This window comes from Rattus norvegicus, chromosome 2 (assembly GCF_036323735.1).
Source record: "Rattus norvegicus strain BN/NHsdMcwi chromosome 2, GRCr8, whole genome shotgun sequence".
NCBI lineage: Eukaryota > Metazoa > Chordata > Mammalia > Rodentia > Muridae > Rattus > Rattus norvegicus.
The window spans coordinates 145,714,259-145,729,923 of NC_086020.1; the positions used below are offsets into that span (position 1 = coordinate 145,714,259).

The following is a 15,665-nucleotide window of genomic DNA, read 5'->3' on the forward strand; positions in this document are numbered from 1 at the left end:
AACAGTGAGCTACCTCTCCAGGTTGGGAAGTATATCTTAAAAGTGAAACCTACCACTTGACCCTTGATTTAAAAACTTGTCGTTACTAGGAAGAGCTTAAAGTCGTTTTCCAACTTTACTGAGTATCTGTTGTTACATAGCAGTAGTTAGATGAAATTTGCTGATTTAAAAATCATCAAAATCAGGGCTGGAAAGATGGCTCTGTGTTAACTACTTCACTGCCTGCTCTTCCAGAGAGTCTGAGTTCAATTCCTGGTAACTCACAACCATCTGTAATGGGATCTGATGCCCTCTTCTGGTCTGCAGGTATATATACAGATAGAATGTTAAAATAAATACATAAATACAAATACATAACAATAAATAAATCTTTCTAAAAAAATTTTCCCCAGTCTGAAGATATAGCTCAGTGGGAGGGGGCCTAGCCCATACAGGACTCTGGGTTTGGTCTCCAAACTATAACAATTAAAACATGTCTATTGAGTAGACAAAATAACTTAACACTAGTCTCCATGTTTTCTTTCTATACACAACCAGGTATTCTAAAGGTGTTTTATCAGAGAACCAAAAATCTATGCAGATAGGTCCTGTTGAGTGTTTGAAACATTTGATGCTGACTGGAAAAATCCTAACTCCTTGCTTATGTAAAACAAAGATACCCATGCTGTATGTAGCGCTGTTGTTACCAGCAGTACTGTGTTCCTAATGGAAGTAACTATCGCATAGTTACACTTTTCTAGTGATGGGGAGCTACATGAGTCCTTTACTGTTAAGTGTGAGGACCCAGAAATTTGAAAATGGCAACTTGTATGTAGTAATTGCTAATGAGGAAATGCTTGTACAATAATACCCTTTTAGGAAAAATGCAAACTTTAAATGTAAGACTATAATTATTATTGAATACCTGACAATTATAGCATATTTTAAGCCTTTTAAACTTTCGATTCAGATGTGTAATTAAATGAAATACTGCATGCTATGTTCCTCACAAATAATAAAAGTCCCTATATTTTGATTATTTATAGTTATTCATATTTAATCTGGATTGTTTCTCATAAGGAAAAATTTAAAGATTCGGTCACACAAATATGTAACTGCCAGATTAAAATGTGTCATTGCCTATAACTCCAGCACTGGGCAGGTGGAAACAGCAGGATGACCAGAGTGCATGGACCCGTCGGCAAAGCCTGGGTGAGCTGCGGGTTCACTGAGAGTCTGCAGAGGATACTCTTAATGTTAACCTCTGCCTTCTACATTAAGCTTATTTTAGGGGTCGGGTCAGGGATTTTCCTCTACCTGTTACTAAATCGTATTTCATTTCAAATGTAATAGTGATAAATTATGTCTTGTTTACTTTTCTGTTGCCGTGAAGAGATGCCATGAGTTGGGCAACTTATAAAAGAAAGCATTACACTGGGGACTCTGAGGGTGAGTCCATGATCATCACGGTGGGGAGTGTGGCAGCAGGCAGGCAGGCAGGCATGGTAGTAACATTGTAGCTGAGCGATCGCATCTGTAGACCAGAGGCAGAAACTGGGCTTTTGAAGTCTTTTTTTTTTTTTTTTAGATTCATTTGGATTTATTAATTTTAGTTAGTTGAATTAAAATTATAAAGCAAAGACATGAGTTAAGAGGGGAATATATTGGGGAACCTGTAGGAAAGTTGCAGTGTGAAAGTGAGGATTGGGTATGATCAAGCTACTGTGTATGTATTTATGTATGTATGTATTTATGTATGTATGTATGTGTAGTCTTAAAGTGAACCCGCAATGACACACCAACTAGGAACCTAGCACTCTAGCATATTAGCCTATGGAGACCGTTCGCATTCAAACCACCGTATGTGAGAAATAATAGACTTGCTGAAGGCGTAACATCAGCTTTGTGCATAGCTTGTGCTGCAGAATTCCTGATGAATGGCAGAACAAAGTGCCTTAGATGTGTTTGTGATTTTGGGTAGGAAAAACAAAGAAACTGAATTCTGTTAGTTACTAAACTGTATTTATAGGTCTGGAGAAATTTTTCCTCGAAACCTCCCTGTTGTAGTTTAGAGCAGTGACGGAGTTGTGCAGTCATTGACCCACTAGCATTAGAGCATAGCTCATCAAAGGGAGCTTGACATTTTTATGCTGCTATTACAGTTCTGTGAACACTTAACCGAGTTGTTGTGTATAAAGAACAGGCAGTGTGATACTGACTTCTGAGGCAATACTGGTGATAGACTGTGTTTCACCCTACTGGCCTACTGTACTCCCATCCCAAGGACTGAGGAAGTGATTCAGTGCTTGGAAGATAACATTTTTTTTTCTCATTATGCTCATGACAAAATAATTTAAGGGAAATAAAAGTCTTTATTTATTAATAGTAAATTTAATAAAAATATATAATGAGCTTTTTATTTTATTATTTTATTTTTCTGTTTAACAGAAGGCTTTCAGTTGTCACTGAGAAACACAGTGTTGTTTCAATAGGGAGCATTCTGTCGTAAATAATCCAAGCAGGAGTTCTAGCCCAGGGACAAGATGGCATGAGTATGTAAGGCTCGGGATGGGTTGGGATGTGTACAGGGTTTAAATCTACGTGTTCAGGTTAGAAATTATAGGAGTGGTCAGTACTGATGTTTACATCCTCATAATTCTTTCTTAGGTATACTTTATCTAGTATACTTGTCTACCTATGCTACCTATAAATTTATAATTACCATCTATTTCTGTCTGTGTGTCTGTCTACCTATCGATCAGTTGTGATCCTAGTCTTTAACAACTAAGCTATCTCTTCACTTCCCACTTGGAGACAGGGTTCTTCCCTGCCACTCTGGCTGTCCTGGAATCCACTCTCTAGTTCAGGCAGGCCTCTAACTCAGAGATGCGCCTGCCTCTGCCTCCCCAGTACTGGGATTAAAGATGTGTGCCACCACACCTGGGTATAACATATTCTTAAATTATTATCATGATGTAGTCGTGTTTCTCAGTTACTGAACCATTCCTCTTCTGTTAAAAGTTTGGACTGTTACCAGTTTCACAGATCGTGCAGTCAAAGGTGTTTTGATATGTATTCTATACCTCCTTTTTGTTGTCTCATCATAGAAAACAAATATAAAAATATTTTCAACTCACTGCATCTGTCAATATCAAGGGCACAATGCCTCAGCAGTTTTAAGGAAAATATTTCACAATTCCTTTTTTGATTACGTTCACTGAGGTTCACTATTTTTTTTTTAAACACACCTTGGCTTCTATTCATAGCAGACATCTCTAGCAGATCCAACTCTTGTTTCGGGCCGGCTCTCCCCTTCAGTTCCTGTCTTTGGGGAAGAGGGTGGGAGCCGGCTGCTGAGGAGAGGTGAGCTCGGACCCTCTGGGGTTGTGGTTGTTGCTGTCGCCATACCACCCTCCCGGCCTGCCACTCCCTGTGTGCTGACGGTTACAGGGGACTTCAGTTCAGTACGCGCTATACTCAGTAGAGGCCGGCACCCTGTAAGGGGTCACGCCATGGAAGTACCAAGCATGTTCTTTGCCAGCAGAGGACTGAGAATCATTGGAAAGGGCTGAATGGCCATGTTGGACATGGGAAGTAGCACGTGGTGGCTGGACCTCTTTAGTTGAAGAGCTTCAGAAGTTGTATTCATTTGTTAGTTAGATACATGGATTTAGATGGCTTAAAAATGGGATTTTTTCCCCTCCCTCTCTGTTCTGGAAACTGGAAGTGAAAGACCAGGATTCAGCAACGGTGGTTCCCTCTGCTTGCTGATGGGAGAGCCTCTGCTTCAGTGTCTCACTGTGCACTGCCTGCCTTTGGTATCTGAGCTCTATTTCACCTTCACATGGCGTTTGCACTCAAGTACCCACGTCTCTCTTTTTATGAGAGCACCATTCTTGTGTTAGATTCCATTACAATGAGCTCACGTTGACTTGGCTACCTCTAGCAAGGCTCTGTCTCCAAGTGAGGTCACAGGCTGAGGGACTGGGATTTAGGACTTTGGCTTTTCTATTTTCAGCGATAACAGTGGAAGCCTTAACAGAGATCCAAAGATAGAGACATGTACGGAGCCCATGATGGACAGCTTCAGTGTAAGCCGCTGTGAGAGGCGGTGTTTGATCTGTTGCCTTTCGGCTGTTCCTTTGTCAGGCTCCTTTAGTTGGTGGCATCACTTGGGACATGGTAGACAGTGACAGCCAATACCCATGGCCAAGCTAATTGCTGTAATAAAGTGTTTTTAAGGTCAAAACTGCCTTGCGTCCAAAATTGTCACTTCTTTCGGATGTTCTATGGAAGCCTTTCTTTCTGTAAGATGATTCTGAAAGATTAAAGAGAAGCCTACAACCATCAGTTAAGTGTGGTGACAACTTAGTGTGCATGCCCGCACCATTTGTCTTCTGTGAAGAAAGGACAGCTAAGGTTAGCCTCTGCCCTTCCTGGGTCTCAAGGTGGTGTCTCAAGCATTGTCATGGGTGTAGTTCTTGACTTATACTCCTTTAACGGTTTACGTGTTTAAATTACTGTTGACTCCGTTTGATAGATGTAGTTCGAAGCTCCTTCCAGCATTTAAGACGATAACATCCACACCGTGCGACTAAGTCTTCTCTTTGCGTCTTATGCTGTCTTAATTAGGTGACTTAAAATACACTGGTCCTTGAGGGGAAGGTTCTGTTATATCCCATGTTGCCTTTCAAAAAACACACACAGTAGCAGCATTAGTTAATAACGGCTGTGGCTTTTGGCCAGCAGCCACAGACAAAGGTGTCACGCTGGTCTTTCTCAAGCAATTCATGTTCTGTTATGAGAAATTGAGGAAGTTTTACGAATGCCCTGAGGATTCAGAAGCCAAGTGACACAGCTCTTATCTGTATTATGAGAATATTGTCACTAAAGGTTCACAGTCCTTTGTGTCCTTAGCCTTAAGTCACACACCTCTGAAAATACAAGAGTAAACAGCAAAAGCCGAGGAGAAGGGGCATCCAGCTCTCTCTGTGCATTCTCTCTAAGGGGGCTGTATGGATGCTCGTTTGCAGAAATACAGTATGTGTGGAGAAGGGTACAGCCCTACATAACAAGATGAAAGTTAACACACTAAACTCTGTGTTCACATACACTAGACATGAAAGCACCTGTCCCAAAAGTTTTGGACAGACTTAACACCATCATTCCCACATCAGAATTAAGTGTGGGAATGTGTATCTAATAATGCCCATGATGGTGCACAGCACGTAGGAAGGCTTGTTAAATAGGATTCTAAGCACTGGGACAGTTGAATTACAAAGAAAGCTCGTACCTTCCTAGAGGTCCCACCCAAAGGAAGGATTGTTGTTCTGTTTTCCCAGAACTGTATGAGGAGAGGGTTGGTATTGGAAATGGCTTATTGTCTTTGCGTGTCGCTGTACATGTAAGAGTCATCTTGGCAATGCTGTCTAAATTAGAATTTTCTGTTAAATTTGAATTTCAGGCAAGCATTTAGCAAAAGTGATACCTCAAACCTTCCGTTGGATTACTTGGACTAAATTCAGTACTTATCACATGAAATAGTAAATATTAGTAAAATAAAAATTACTCATTACTTGTCTGAAGTTCACATTTAGCTGTGCATTCTGTATTTGTATTTCTTATACGACTTAACAACCCTGGGCAGCTTTCAGTCATAATGAGGCTCTCCAAGGAAGACAGAATCATGTTGTATTCATATTGAGAATTGCCTTATTAAAAACTCCTCAGAGATGTGAGGCAGATTCAGGACAAGCAATACAGATACATCACAGGCATAGCACAGACCTCTAAGCCTAGCGGAGGTAGAAGAGGTGAGGTGGATATCGCCAGGTTATCTGATGGAAGAGCCCAGGCTCTCCTGCCTTGGATGCACTTGACTGGCAGAGAGCCACTGTGGAAGAAGCTAGCAAAATGAAGAAAGCACCTTTACCATGCTCCTTCCCAGCCTGGTTCAGCTCCTACTCTTCTGTCTCTTGGGGCACTCTCTAGGGTGTTGGGCAGCCTGGTTACTGTGCTCCATACAGGTGGATGGCACAGACTGGGGTAAACAGGAAACAACCAGTTCTTCATGTCTGACTGAGTGGGTCTTGTGTCAGAGCATCCTAGTTGTTTCTAGGCTGCAAGAAGACAACCGGGAGGTAAAGAAGGAAAAAAAGAAAGAGAGGCAGTGTGACACATGCAGTTGGGAAGTGACCCAGTGTGACTGGACTCTAATCAAAAGACACTGATCAGTCTCTCTCCCCACCCCCCACGCCCTCCAACATCAGCCGCAGTTTCTTGTGCGAGCTTGACGGAAGGAACAGGTGCACGAGTTACTTTTTGTCCTTCCAGTTTCCTTCACACAGTGCTAGGAAAAAACTCCTTACAATATGAGAGTCCTTGGTGTCTGGTTCAGTTCACCCTGCTATGGCTGTCAGGTGGAGGTCATGGGCCAGATGTTACACAAGCACATGCTCTGTCTCACAGGTTCTGTTCAGCCCCTGGGGTCTGTTGGCATTGGACAGATCTTCACAGCAGAGAGCATTCGTCTTCTCAGAGGTGGCAGCGGTCTTTGAATGAGCAGGCTACCTCTGTACTGAGGACTGCTTCCTGGAAACTCTAGAGATAAAGGCCAAACAAGTACCTATGTGAAGCACTGTTTGCCAGGTGTACTGTAGACAAAACCAAACGTATCCAGACTGAGCCTGTGAAAGTGCATTAGCCAGCCCCAAGGTGCAGCCTGTGCCTTGTGGAGCACAAGTGGCTGACTTCATCCTTCCCCTTGTTGCAATTACAGTTCCCGAGGCAAGGCTTGCAACAGACCCAGCAACAGCAACAGACAGCCGCCCTGGTGCGACAGCTCCAGAAGCAGCTTTCTAGTAAGTACCTGTCTCTCATGGAGCCAGGGGAGCCCTGGAAACCAACAGCAGCAAGCCCGGCATAGTGGAGGCTCTTCCAAAATCACGGTGTTCTCTGAAGCATTTTAAAATATGTTTTTAATTGAAATGGGATTACATCACTTTCCTCCTTTGCTTTCTTCTGTCCCAGCTGTCAGATACCCTCCATTAAACCCTTCCTAGACCTCTGCTGTCCACTCCTCTTTTATTTCCCTACTTTTGTCACATACATAATACATGCATACATACATGCATGCATAGTTACATACATGCATACATGCACATATGCTTGCATACGTGCATACATACATACTTTTTTTAACGTTTGGCTTGATCCAAGGTATTTTATTTTGTCTCAGTTTGATTAGTGTGGTGCTTATTTTTTTCTTCACCTGGACAAAGCACATTTTTTCCCCCTTAAATGCAATATTTTCCTATTGCTTTATGTGAGTTTCCCAAAGCAGGCCCAACTCCCTTTTCCTGGTTTTATTTTATGGTGCTGAGGATAGAACCCAAGACTTCCTGTGTGCCAGACATGTGTTCTACCACTTGACTGCAACTCCGTGCCCAGGTCCTGTTTTTTAAAGCTAGAAGTGTTTAAGGGGAGATTCATCCCAGGCCCCTGACTTAGGTCACCCCTATGCCAGAATCTCAGGACAGAGTCATTTTAGAAATGGGAGTGAGTACCCTGTGTTGCAAAACACGGTGGCTGGAGTCACGCGACCTGACTTCTTTGCCAGTGTGGCCATTATTGACTGGGTCACGTTTCCCCATCTGTGCAGCAGAAGGAGACACGTTTTCCCTTGGCTTCCAGATTCAGTGTTTCTGAGTTACAGAGTGAAGTCCGCTGCATGTTGAAACAGTGATATGGCATCTGTTGGTGGCTGAGGGGTGGCTTTTCGCATGCCTGCTTTGCATGTTTGGTCTCTTGACAGAGTTGCCCCTCCACCCCCCGCCACACTTCTTCATGTCTCTGCGGGTCATACTTAATATCTTAACTTTTCTTTATTTTATTTTATTTTTTTGGTCTGTAGCATACTTTGTATACTTGTCTGTGTCTTTATGTAACGCATCACCATGTTGAATGAATACATACACAAGATTTTTCTTCCATCTCCAAACCTGAAATATATGTGTACGTTTTCATGTAGCCTCACTTAATTTTGGTTGCATGAAGTAAAATCAAATTTCCCCTAGCTACCGTTTAGTAGGTGTTCTCTACTAAATAATCTGTGATTAAAACAGTGAAATGCAATGGTATTTTAGAGTTCAACTTTCTGCAGAGATGTGCCTCGTAGAGTTTGTGAGTCAGTACTGAGAACTCCTGTACCACACGTCTCTGCTGTCCACAGCACAGCCCCTGGACGCCTTGAGTTAATTTCTCTAATCCCAAGGCACTGCAGTGGCAGCTGTGAGACTCTCACGCAGACTTGGCCTCTCCACAGAGTCCATTTGGTCTCATTACATGGTTATTGACACTGGGGTGTAGCCAGTTGGTCTGTTCTCCCATACCTGAGGCTTTTACTGAGAGGGCTACGAGAGAAGGAAGGTCTCGTGTGCAGCATATCTGTAACTCCTACTTTTGCTTTCCTCTTAGGTAATCAGCCACAGCAAGGAGTGACTCCCTGTGCACATCCTTCACACTTTTGAATCAGAGAGAGAAGACACGAAGGTTGTGTTTGCACTGAAAAGCAGAAAAGCAAATTTACTAGTCACCATAAGACGTCTCCATTGGTCTTTGGTTTATTTATGTTTTCCTATATTTTATGCTACATTTCATGCAGAGGTATTTAAATAAGTAAAGGAGTCATGGTTTGGTTTTTATCATATTTAAAGTAGGTTTTAAGATGTAGGTCATAATCCGGATAGTGCGGTAGCAGACCTTCTGAAACTGGTGCTTTTTTATCTCATATTTACATAAAGAATGAATTATGGTAGGTTTAAATATTTATGTATTCATTAATGATTTTTTTTAACCCGTGGTGGACCAAACTACTGATTGGGAAGATGTGGCAGGTCTCTCGGGAGTGGACACATTCGCTTTTCGCTCAACTGTGGCAGCGGGGTGAACGTTCATTAGCATCACTTTAATTTGAAATGTTGATCATTTCATAAGCACTTTATAAACTCTGCTCACGTTTATGAAGGACTTTGCTTCGCTTTTGTTGTGGTCCAAAGGTGCTGAACCAGGTGGTTTGCTCAGTACTTTCGCTCCTTCAGGGCTTCTGCAAGAGCCTCCCTGAGAGCTGCGGGAGCCTCTTAGAAGCAGCTGCACTCAGATGCGTTCGCAGTGGCAAAACCTTTAACCAGATTCTTCATGAAGACAATATACACCGCATAACCACTGGAGGCCAGAAGAACCACGGTGGAATCAGCCCATTCACTTACTGCCAGTTTTGGTAAAAAAAAAAAATAAATAAATAAAATAACTGCCCAGTTTAGGTTCTTTAGAACCTCATGCCAACTTGAGAAACAAAAAAAGTGAAATCTCACAGCTGGCCTTAGATTCCACAGTGCTCAGACTGGACATGGTTTCCAGAGAGCCTGGCCCCACAGGCCAGAGGGTTCTGGTAGTCATCAAAGCTGTACTTGCTGTTAATTTTGTATGGTAAGTATTCACAGTTTTGGATTTAATTATTAATGTTGGTGTGTCAGTCTTGGTTGTGTATTGCTTCTACTGTATTTATAAACCGGTGCAAGAAAAGCACAAGTAAAGTAAATTATACATCAAATTTATTATAAAGAAATAGTAACTATTTTAACTTTGTTCAAGTATGTGGTAATTTGCTCCTATTAGAGTGAAAAAAATACAGTAAATTATTATCAGTTTGTGTAACTTAAGAGTATTCCGTATAATATTTTTTTAGAATTAGATGCATACAATTTTGAATGTGAAAATTGCAGGGCATTTTAAGACACGCAGGGACCTTTCCCTGTCCTTTGTTGGGTTCACTTTCTTTTTGCCATATGATTTCACCGTAATGTAGTCAAGCATACTGTGAATAGATTGTCTATGAAGAGCAAACCCCGTAGAACTACTTTTTTAAAACGTAGCTAGTACGACTTCCGATGATTTCTTTCGCAGATCATTATATAAATAATTTATATCTTCCTAGGTGAGTTACCCATTGCAAAGTTTTACTCATTCAAATGACCTCAGATACATGTTTGCTTTCGTTGCCATGGCGACATCACGTGAACTGCTTTGTACACTGTGAAATATACCCCTCCAGCCTGCTTGTTTTGTGTTTACTCTGGGCTGGAAAAAGACTTTGCCAAACATTAAAGACCGTTCTTTCCACTGAGTTCACGTTCTATCTGCTCTCAGACAGTGCAGGACATTTCAGTGGCCCCATACGTCTGCTTTGATTTCCTCTCCAGAGTCAGTCTTAAAATTCACGGAGCTATTTTCCCCCAAGGTAATATACCATAGGACTGCATTAGAAAAACCACTGAAGTGTGAGTGTTGTGCCCAGTGAGCAGGTCATATCCTGTCCTCTCTGGTCTTTAGTCAATGGTTGTTGATGGTTAGACCTCCAGTTTCGGTTTGAACCTTGTATTTTTTTGTAGCTCAGTGTTGCAAACAGCAGAATGAGCGTTAGAACGGCATAGCATTTGTATGCACTTTACCCTTTGCAGAAGTTAATTTATTAATTATTTTGCACATGAAGGCTATGGCTGTCCCTTGGTCATTGTTTATTCTGTCTATTAAGATGAGGAAGGTAAATCATGTTAAGCCCCTCGAGCTCTGAGATGCTGTAGGGGACGAGGGGAAACCTAGAGCTGTTTTTCCCTATGTGTTACCAGGAAAGCGACTGGAATTTTAAATTTAGTTAGTTATTATATTTACTGCCACTTAATTCTGCATTTTGAGAGTTTTTTTTTCTCCTTTCATAGCAAATGTATGTGGTTGGCATTAAAGTTGACCTGAGGAAAAGCTCTATAGCAGAACCTTGTCATTTGCTGGGTGGGTTGCAGATAGGAAAATTAAAGACCAAACCTTGAAATCTCATGGAGCTGATTCCTTAGAGGGTGGCCTTTCTTGTTTTCTGTACCCTTCTTCAGTACCACAGCTAACTGTAGTCAGCTTATGTCTGAGGTAGGGGCCAAAAGAAAGTAGGCATTACGGAGACACCGTGAAGTCAAGTCCCAAATTATTGGCCCAACCTACCAAAGCTCTTGGTCTTAGTGTTCTGAGCTAACTGAATGTCTCTTGCTTTTTTATTTACAAGGTTCTTACCATCTATAAATAGATAAAATTTGGACAGAAGCCAGAGGACTTATTCTAGAAAATTCCCAGCCTTTAGAATAAAAGGGGTAAATCATATGATACCCCACATATATTTGGGTTGAATTAGACATGTAATATAAGTACGGTGAATTATAAAAAAAAAACATTCAAAATTTAAATGCAGTGAAACTTCATTATATAGAAGCTATCATCCAGACTCTTGGAGGGATTCCCCCTTAGAAAGTCTTAAGAATGGCTCCAGACCTTGGGTGCCTGAGTTAGGTTTGAAAGTTGTAAAGAAATTTCACTGTGCCTGTAAAGCATTTCAGGACAGGAGGTGTGGACCAATGTGAGATCCGCTTTCTGCACTTCCCGGTGTGCGAGCATCAGGCGGCCCTGCATACATAGAAGAGCTAGCCCGCACCTGCTTTGTTTTGGTTTGAACGCAGGTATTAAAGCAATGGGAGCTTCCAGTGTGAACAAATGGTATGCTAATGATCATAATCAAAACAGTTCCGTGCTCGTTTTCTGTAGGTTTTATCAAAATGTTTATAAACCAGTGACAGAATATTTGTACATTGAGATTTACACAGACCGCAAACTTAATCTTTCCCGTTGACTCCATTCACCCTGTGTGCGATGTTTGTGACATTGGTAGGAAACAGACACGAGGCAGCTGGCAACTGTTAGCGAGAGAAAGGTCTTTTTACTGAGAATTCAGGTGCATTAGCCGTTTGTTATTTCGTAGTGGATCATTTTTTTCTCTTAATGTTTGTTATTATTTGTTGGCAAAATCAAAGTGCCTTAAGTTAAGAGTTTGCTTTGAGATCCACAGAGACTCGGTTTCAGTTCACAATGCTTTCATTTACAAGTCTCATCGCATGTCCATTGTAAATTTAATACTGTAAATGTATTCAGACTCATTTACATGCCTATGGCTGCCTTTGATTAAACTTCTTCCAAAAAATAAACCCTGTGGATGTGGACTTCTGTTGAATTTTAGTCTCCCCCTTCCTGTCAGAGTACCTGGATGTAAGTTGTTGCGTAATCAGTCCCAAGTAGGTTCTGAGCTCTGCACTTATAGACTCCGGAATCCGAGGTTTGGAGATTCTGAATGACCAGCGTACCTTGTGGGTGAAGCATCTCACTTCTATGGGGTTTTCTTGCTGTTGCTTTTGAGAGCAGGGAGTGTCTTGGCGTCTCCCAGGTGACTTTTGGCTTGGGGATTCCCAAGGCCACACAGTGGAGCTGCATGGCTTCCCCTGTCCTCCTGAGCATGTTCCTGGGTAGGTAGTTTATGATTCGGGGAGGGTAGGCCACAACCATCACTGACACGCTAATAACTGCCTGGCCAACACTGTTTTGAGCCCTACAGATATAATTTCCTTGGTCGTGAGCTGTTGTTGCTTTGATGACCAGCGTGCCATTTTCATGCAGTATGTATTTTCCATCCACTTGAGGCCTGTCGATTACATGGCCACCCGGTGTAGTCCACTTGACATTTGGCTTGGGGATCCCATCAGACACACAATGCAGTGATAACGGTTCCCCACTGACGCTCTTCACCATCCCTGGTTCGTATGTCAGAATGACTGGCTTCTGCCCAATCTCTAACAGGATGAGTTTCTCGATGTAGCCAACCTTATTCCTGGCTGCACAGCGATACTTCCCTGACTTGTTCCGAGTTGCTTTGTAAAGGATGAGAGAGCCATTGCCTGCCATCAGATACGGGGAATTGTGTGGTCTGTTAGCAAACTGTGTGCCGTCAGGTAAGATCCAGGTAATTTCAGGTGGGGGGTTCCCATCCACAGAGCAGTTCAGTGCTACGGGCTTGCCAGCTTGGGCGATGACTTTTTCGTTGAATGGGTTTCTGAATGTTGGTCTTCTCAGCATTTCCAGGACTTCTAACTGCACTACCAACACACTCTCTCCTCCCTCGCTCCGAACCACACAGGTGAAGTCCGCAGAGTCAGAAAGCCGGATGTTCCTCATCTCCAAGGTTCCATTTGGATGGACCGTGACTCTGCTTCCAAAGTATGGAGCTGGGAGGAAAATATTGCCTGGCATAATCCACGTGACCTGGGAAGATGGGATCCCATCTGCTCTGCAGTCAAAGTATTTTTTGGAGTGCCGAATGGCTGTGGCTTTAATAACAGTCTTGTTTGCATACAGGCCATTGATTAATGGAGGTTTAGAGACAATGTCCAGTTTGTATGTCTTAGTGTCATCCCCACTAGGATTCTGAGCTACGCACACATAGTCCCCAGAGTCAAGTGGTTTCACTTTATGGATGGACAAAGTTCTATTGGCATGAAATGTGAACCTGTCATTGGAGAATGAAATGACATTGTTGGAAGGCAGCAACCAAAATACATTGGGCTTCGGTTCCCCAGTGACCTCGCAGTCAAGGACAGCTGTGTCTCCAGCCCTGAGCCTCATGGTGGTCTTGTAGCTTTGCCTTATCCGTGGGATGGCTGTTAGAACTGTTAGGTGGACTTTCATCTCATCTTTCCCTAAGGTGTTCTGGGCAGAGCAGATATAATCTCCTTCCTCTGCCATCCCAACGTTGTTGAAATACAAGGTTCCATTGTGGAAAAGGGTGTACCTCTTGGTCCTATAGCCACTGTCATCAGCTTGGGCTACATTGTTGAGCACTGTCCCATCAGGCAAACTCCAGGATACCTCAGGCACAGGGGAGCCAGAAGCCTTGCAGTCAACTTGGAAATCTTTCCCATGGAGCACTTGCTTCTTAAAATACTGCTTCTGTTCAATTTTGGCAGGTGTCAATCTCAGGCGGACATGCATCAGGACCAGGTCATCTCCCATTTTGTTTCTTGCCACACATAAGTAGTCACCAGCGTCTTTTTCCGTCACTGACCCAACCACCAAGGATCCATTTGGGTAGACGTGGATTCGGCTGCCCATTCTAAGGAGAGAAGAGACAAACGTGAGAAAGCAGTGGGAGACTGAAAGTGGGGCTTAGGAGATGATTCCGTGAGGAAGCTGCCTATGGCACAGTTTTCAGACCTGAATTTGGATCTCCAGTGCCCACACTGGAGTGCAGAGTTAGGCATGGTGGTGCACATCTGTAGCCCCAGCATGGCTGGAGCTTGCTAGACAGCCAGGGTCGCTGAAGAGGTGATCTCTAGGTTTAGTGAGAGACGCTCATAATAGGTGGGAAGTGGTTGTGGAAGACCGCAGTGTTTGTTTATCTCTGGCCACCACACATGCACACCCCAACATGAACATACAAACACATGAAAAGACTATAAGCATGGTCACCAGTTTGTACACATCCACAGAATACTATACTGTGTAGAAGTGGCCTTATTTATATGATGTTTCTTCCCCTCCAGCCTTACTAAGAGACGACTGGCACGACTGTACATGTTAAGTCACTTACTGTTATCTAAGCCATTTGCCTAAAAAAGCTTAGTCACAAAGCATAATTTGCTGAAGGCAGTATTATTTTCCAAGTGGCCTGCAATCAAATCTTATTCATGCAATTTTGAAAAACATCTCACTGGTGAGAAGGATGCTTAAAGCATTATATATATATATCAAATAGATCCACAAAAATAACACTTTCTGCTAATGAAGAAAAATAACTCATAGTTACGTGCTAAATTAATGCCTGATGATACTTTTTAAATGTATCAATGAAGCAACTTTTAAGTTACTTAACTAGAAACACTCTGTCCTGTCTACAGAGGACACCAGTCTAGGACGCATTAGAAGCTGTCTGAGCCTCTGTAAAGTCATTGGCTTGGGCACTGTGGACTGCTCTGCATTGCCTGTAATTGCCACATTTGACCACCAGGTGGCAGAGCCTTGCTTTAGTGCTAAGAACATACACTCAAGAGCACCTGTGTGTTTTACCCGTTTGACATGAGGTAAATAAATGAAACTATTTATCAGTCTACATTGTTATCCATCCATCTATAGTGTTAGACATCCTCTTCCTCCCTCCCAGCCCTCCTTCCACTGTGTGTGTGTGTGTGTGTGTGTGTGTGTGTGTGTGTGTGTGTGTGTGTGTGTGTATGTAGCAAGTGCCACGAACATGGCCTAATAAAATACAGTGAGACTAGGCACAAATCCTCATATCACCTTGGTTCCTGAGTGCATGTAAAAGAGTCAGAGACACCTCCATCCTACTCCCACTTTTGGAAGCCCCCCAAGAACACCAGGCTACACAGACATAACGTATACACAGAGGAACTAGTCCAGACCTGTAAAGGGTCTATGTTTGTTGCCTCAGTTTCTGCGAGCCTCTATGAGCCCTGCTTCTTTGACTCTGTGGGCCATGTTCTCCTGGTGTCATGAACACCTCTGCCCCTACAATCCTTCCTCCTCCACTCTGTGAGGTCCATCTGGCTCTGCCTAGCATCTGGGCATCTGCACCTGCTCCCATCAGTTGTGGAGCATCAGCCCCCAAACTTCCTGATGAACACATTTTTTGAAAGCTAATGTCGACTGAAGAGATTAAGAGTGTGCAGGCCAGGACAGCAGCAAGCACCTTCACCGCCATCTGGCCGTCCCGGGACTTCTCAGAGCATAACTGAAACCCATGTGAGCAG

The 15,665-nt window shown here is 42.9% G+C and overlaps 2 protein-coding genes across 17 annotated transcripts in view; one reads left to right on the forward strand and one right to left on the reverse strand.

Annotated features, from left to right (window-relative positions):
• The window catches only part of Med12l (mediator complex subunit 12L), a 323,000-nt gene extending 310,941 nt beyond the window's left edge, over positions 1–12,059 (forward strand). For all 10 annotated transcript variants that reach the window (XM_039103686.1, XM_039103693.1, XM_039103694.1 and 7 more), the window contains 2 exons: positions 6,758–6,839; positions 8,455–12,059. In XM_039103686.1, the coding sequence (XP_038959614.1) occupies positions 6,758–6,839; positions 8,455–8,507 (135 nt within the window). In that variant the 3' untranslated portion in view covers positions 8,508–12,059. The remainder of the gene's footprint in view (positions 1–6,757; positions 6,840–8,454) is intronic.
• Igsf10 (immunoglobulin superfamily, member 10) overlaps positions 11,610–15,665 on the reverse strand; it is a 28,983-nt gene continuing 24,927 nt past the window's right edge. For 6 of the 7 annotated variants that reach the window (XM_017590862.3, XM_039102267.2, XM_039102266.2 and 3 more), the window contains one exon: positions 11,610–14,014. In XM_017590862.3, coding sequence (XP_017446351.1) covers positions 12,106–14,014 — 1,909 coding nt within the window. In that variant the 3' untranslated portion in view covers positions 11,610–12,105. The remainder of the gene's footprint in view (positions 14,015–15,665) is intronic. The other variant, NM_198768.3, reaches the window with a different exon arrangement.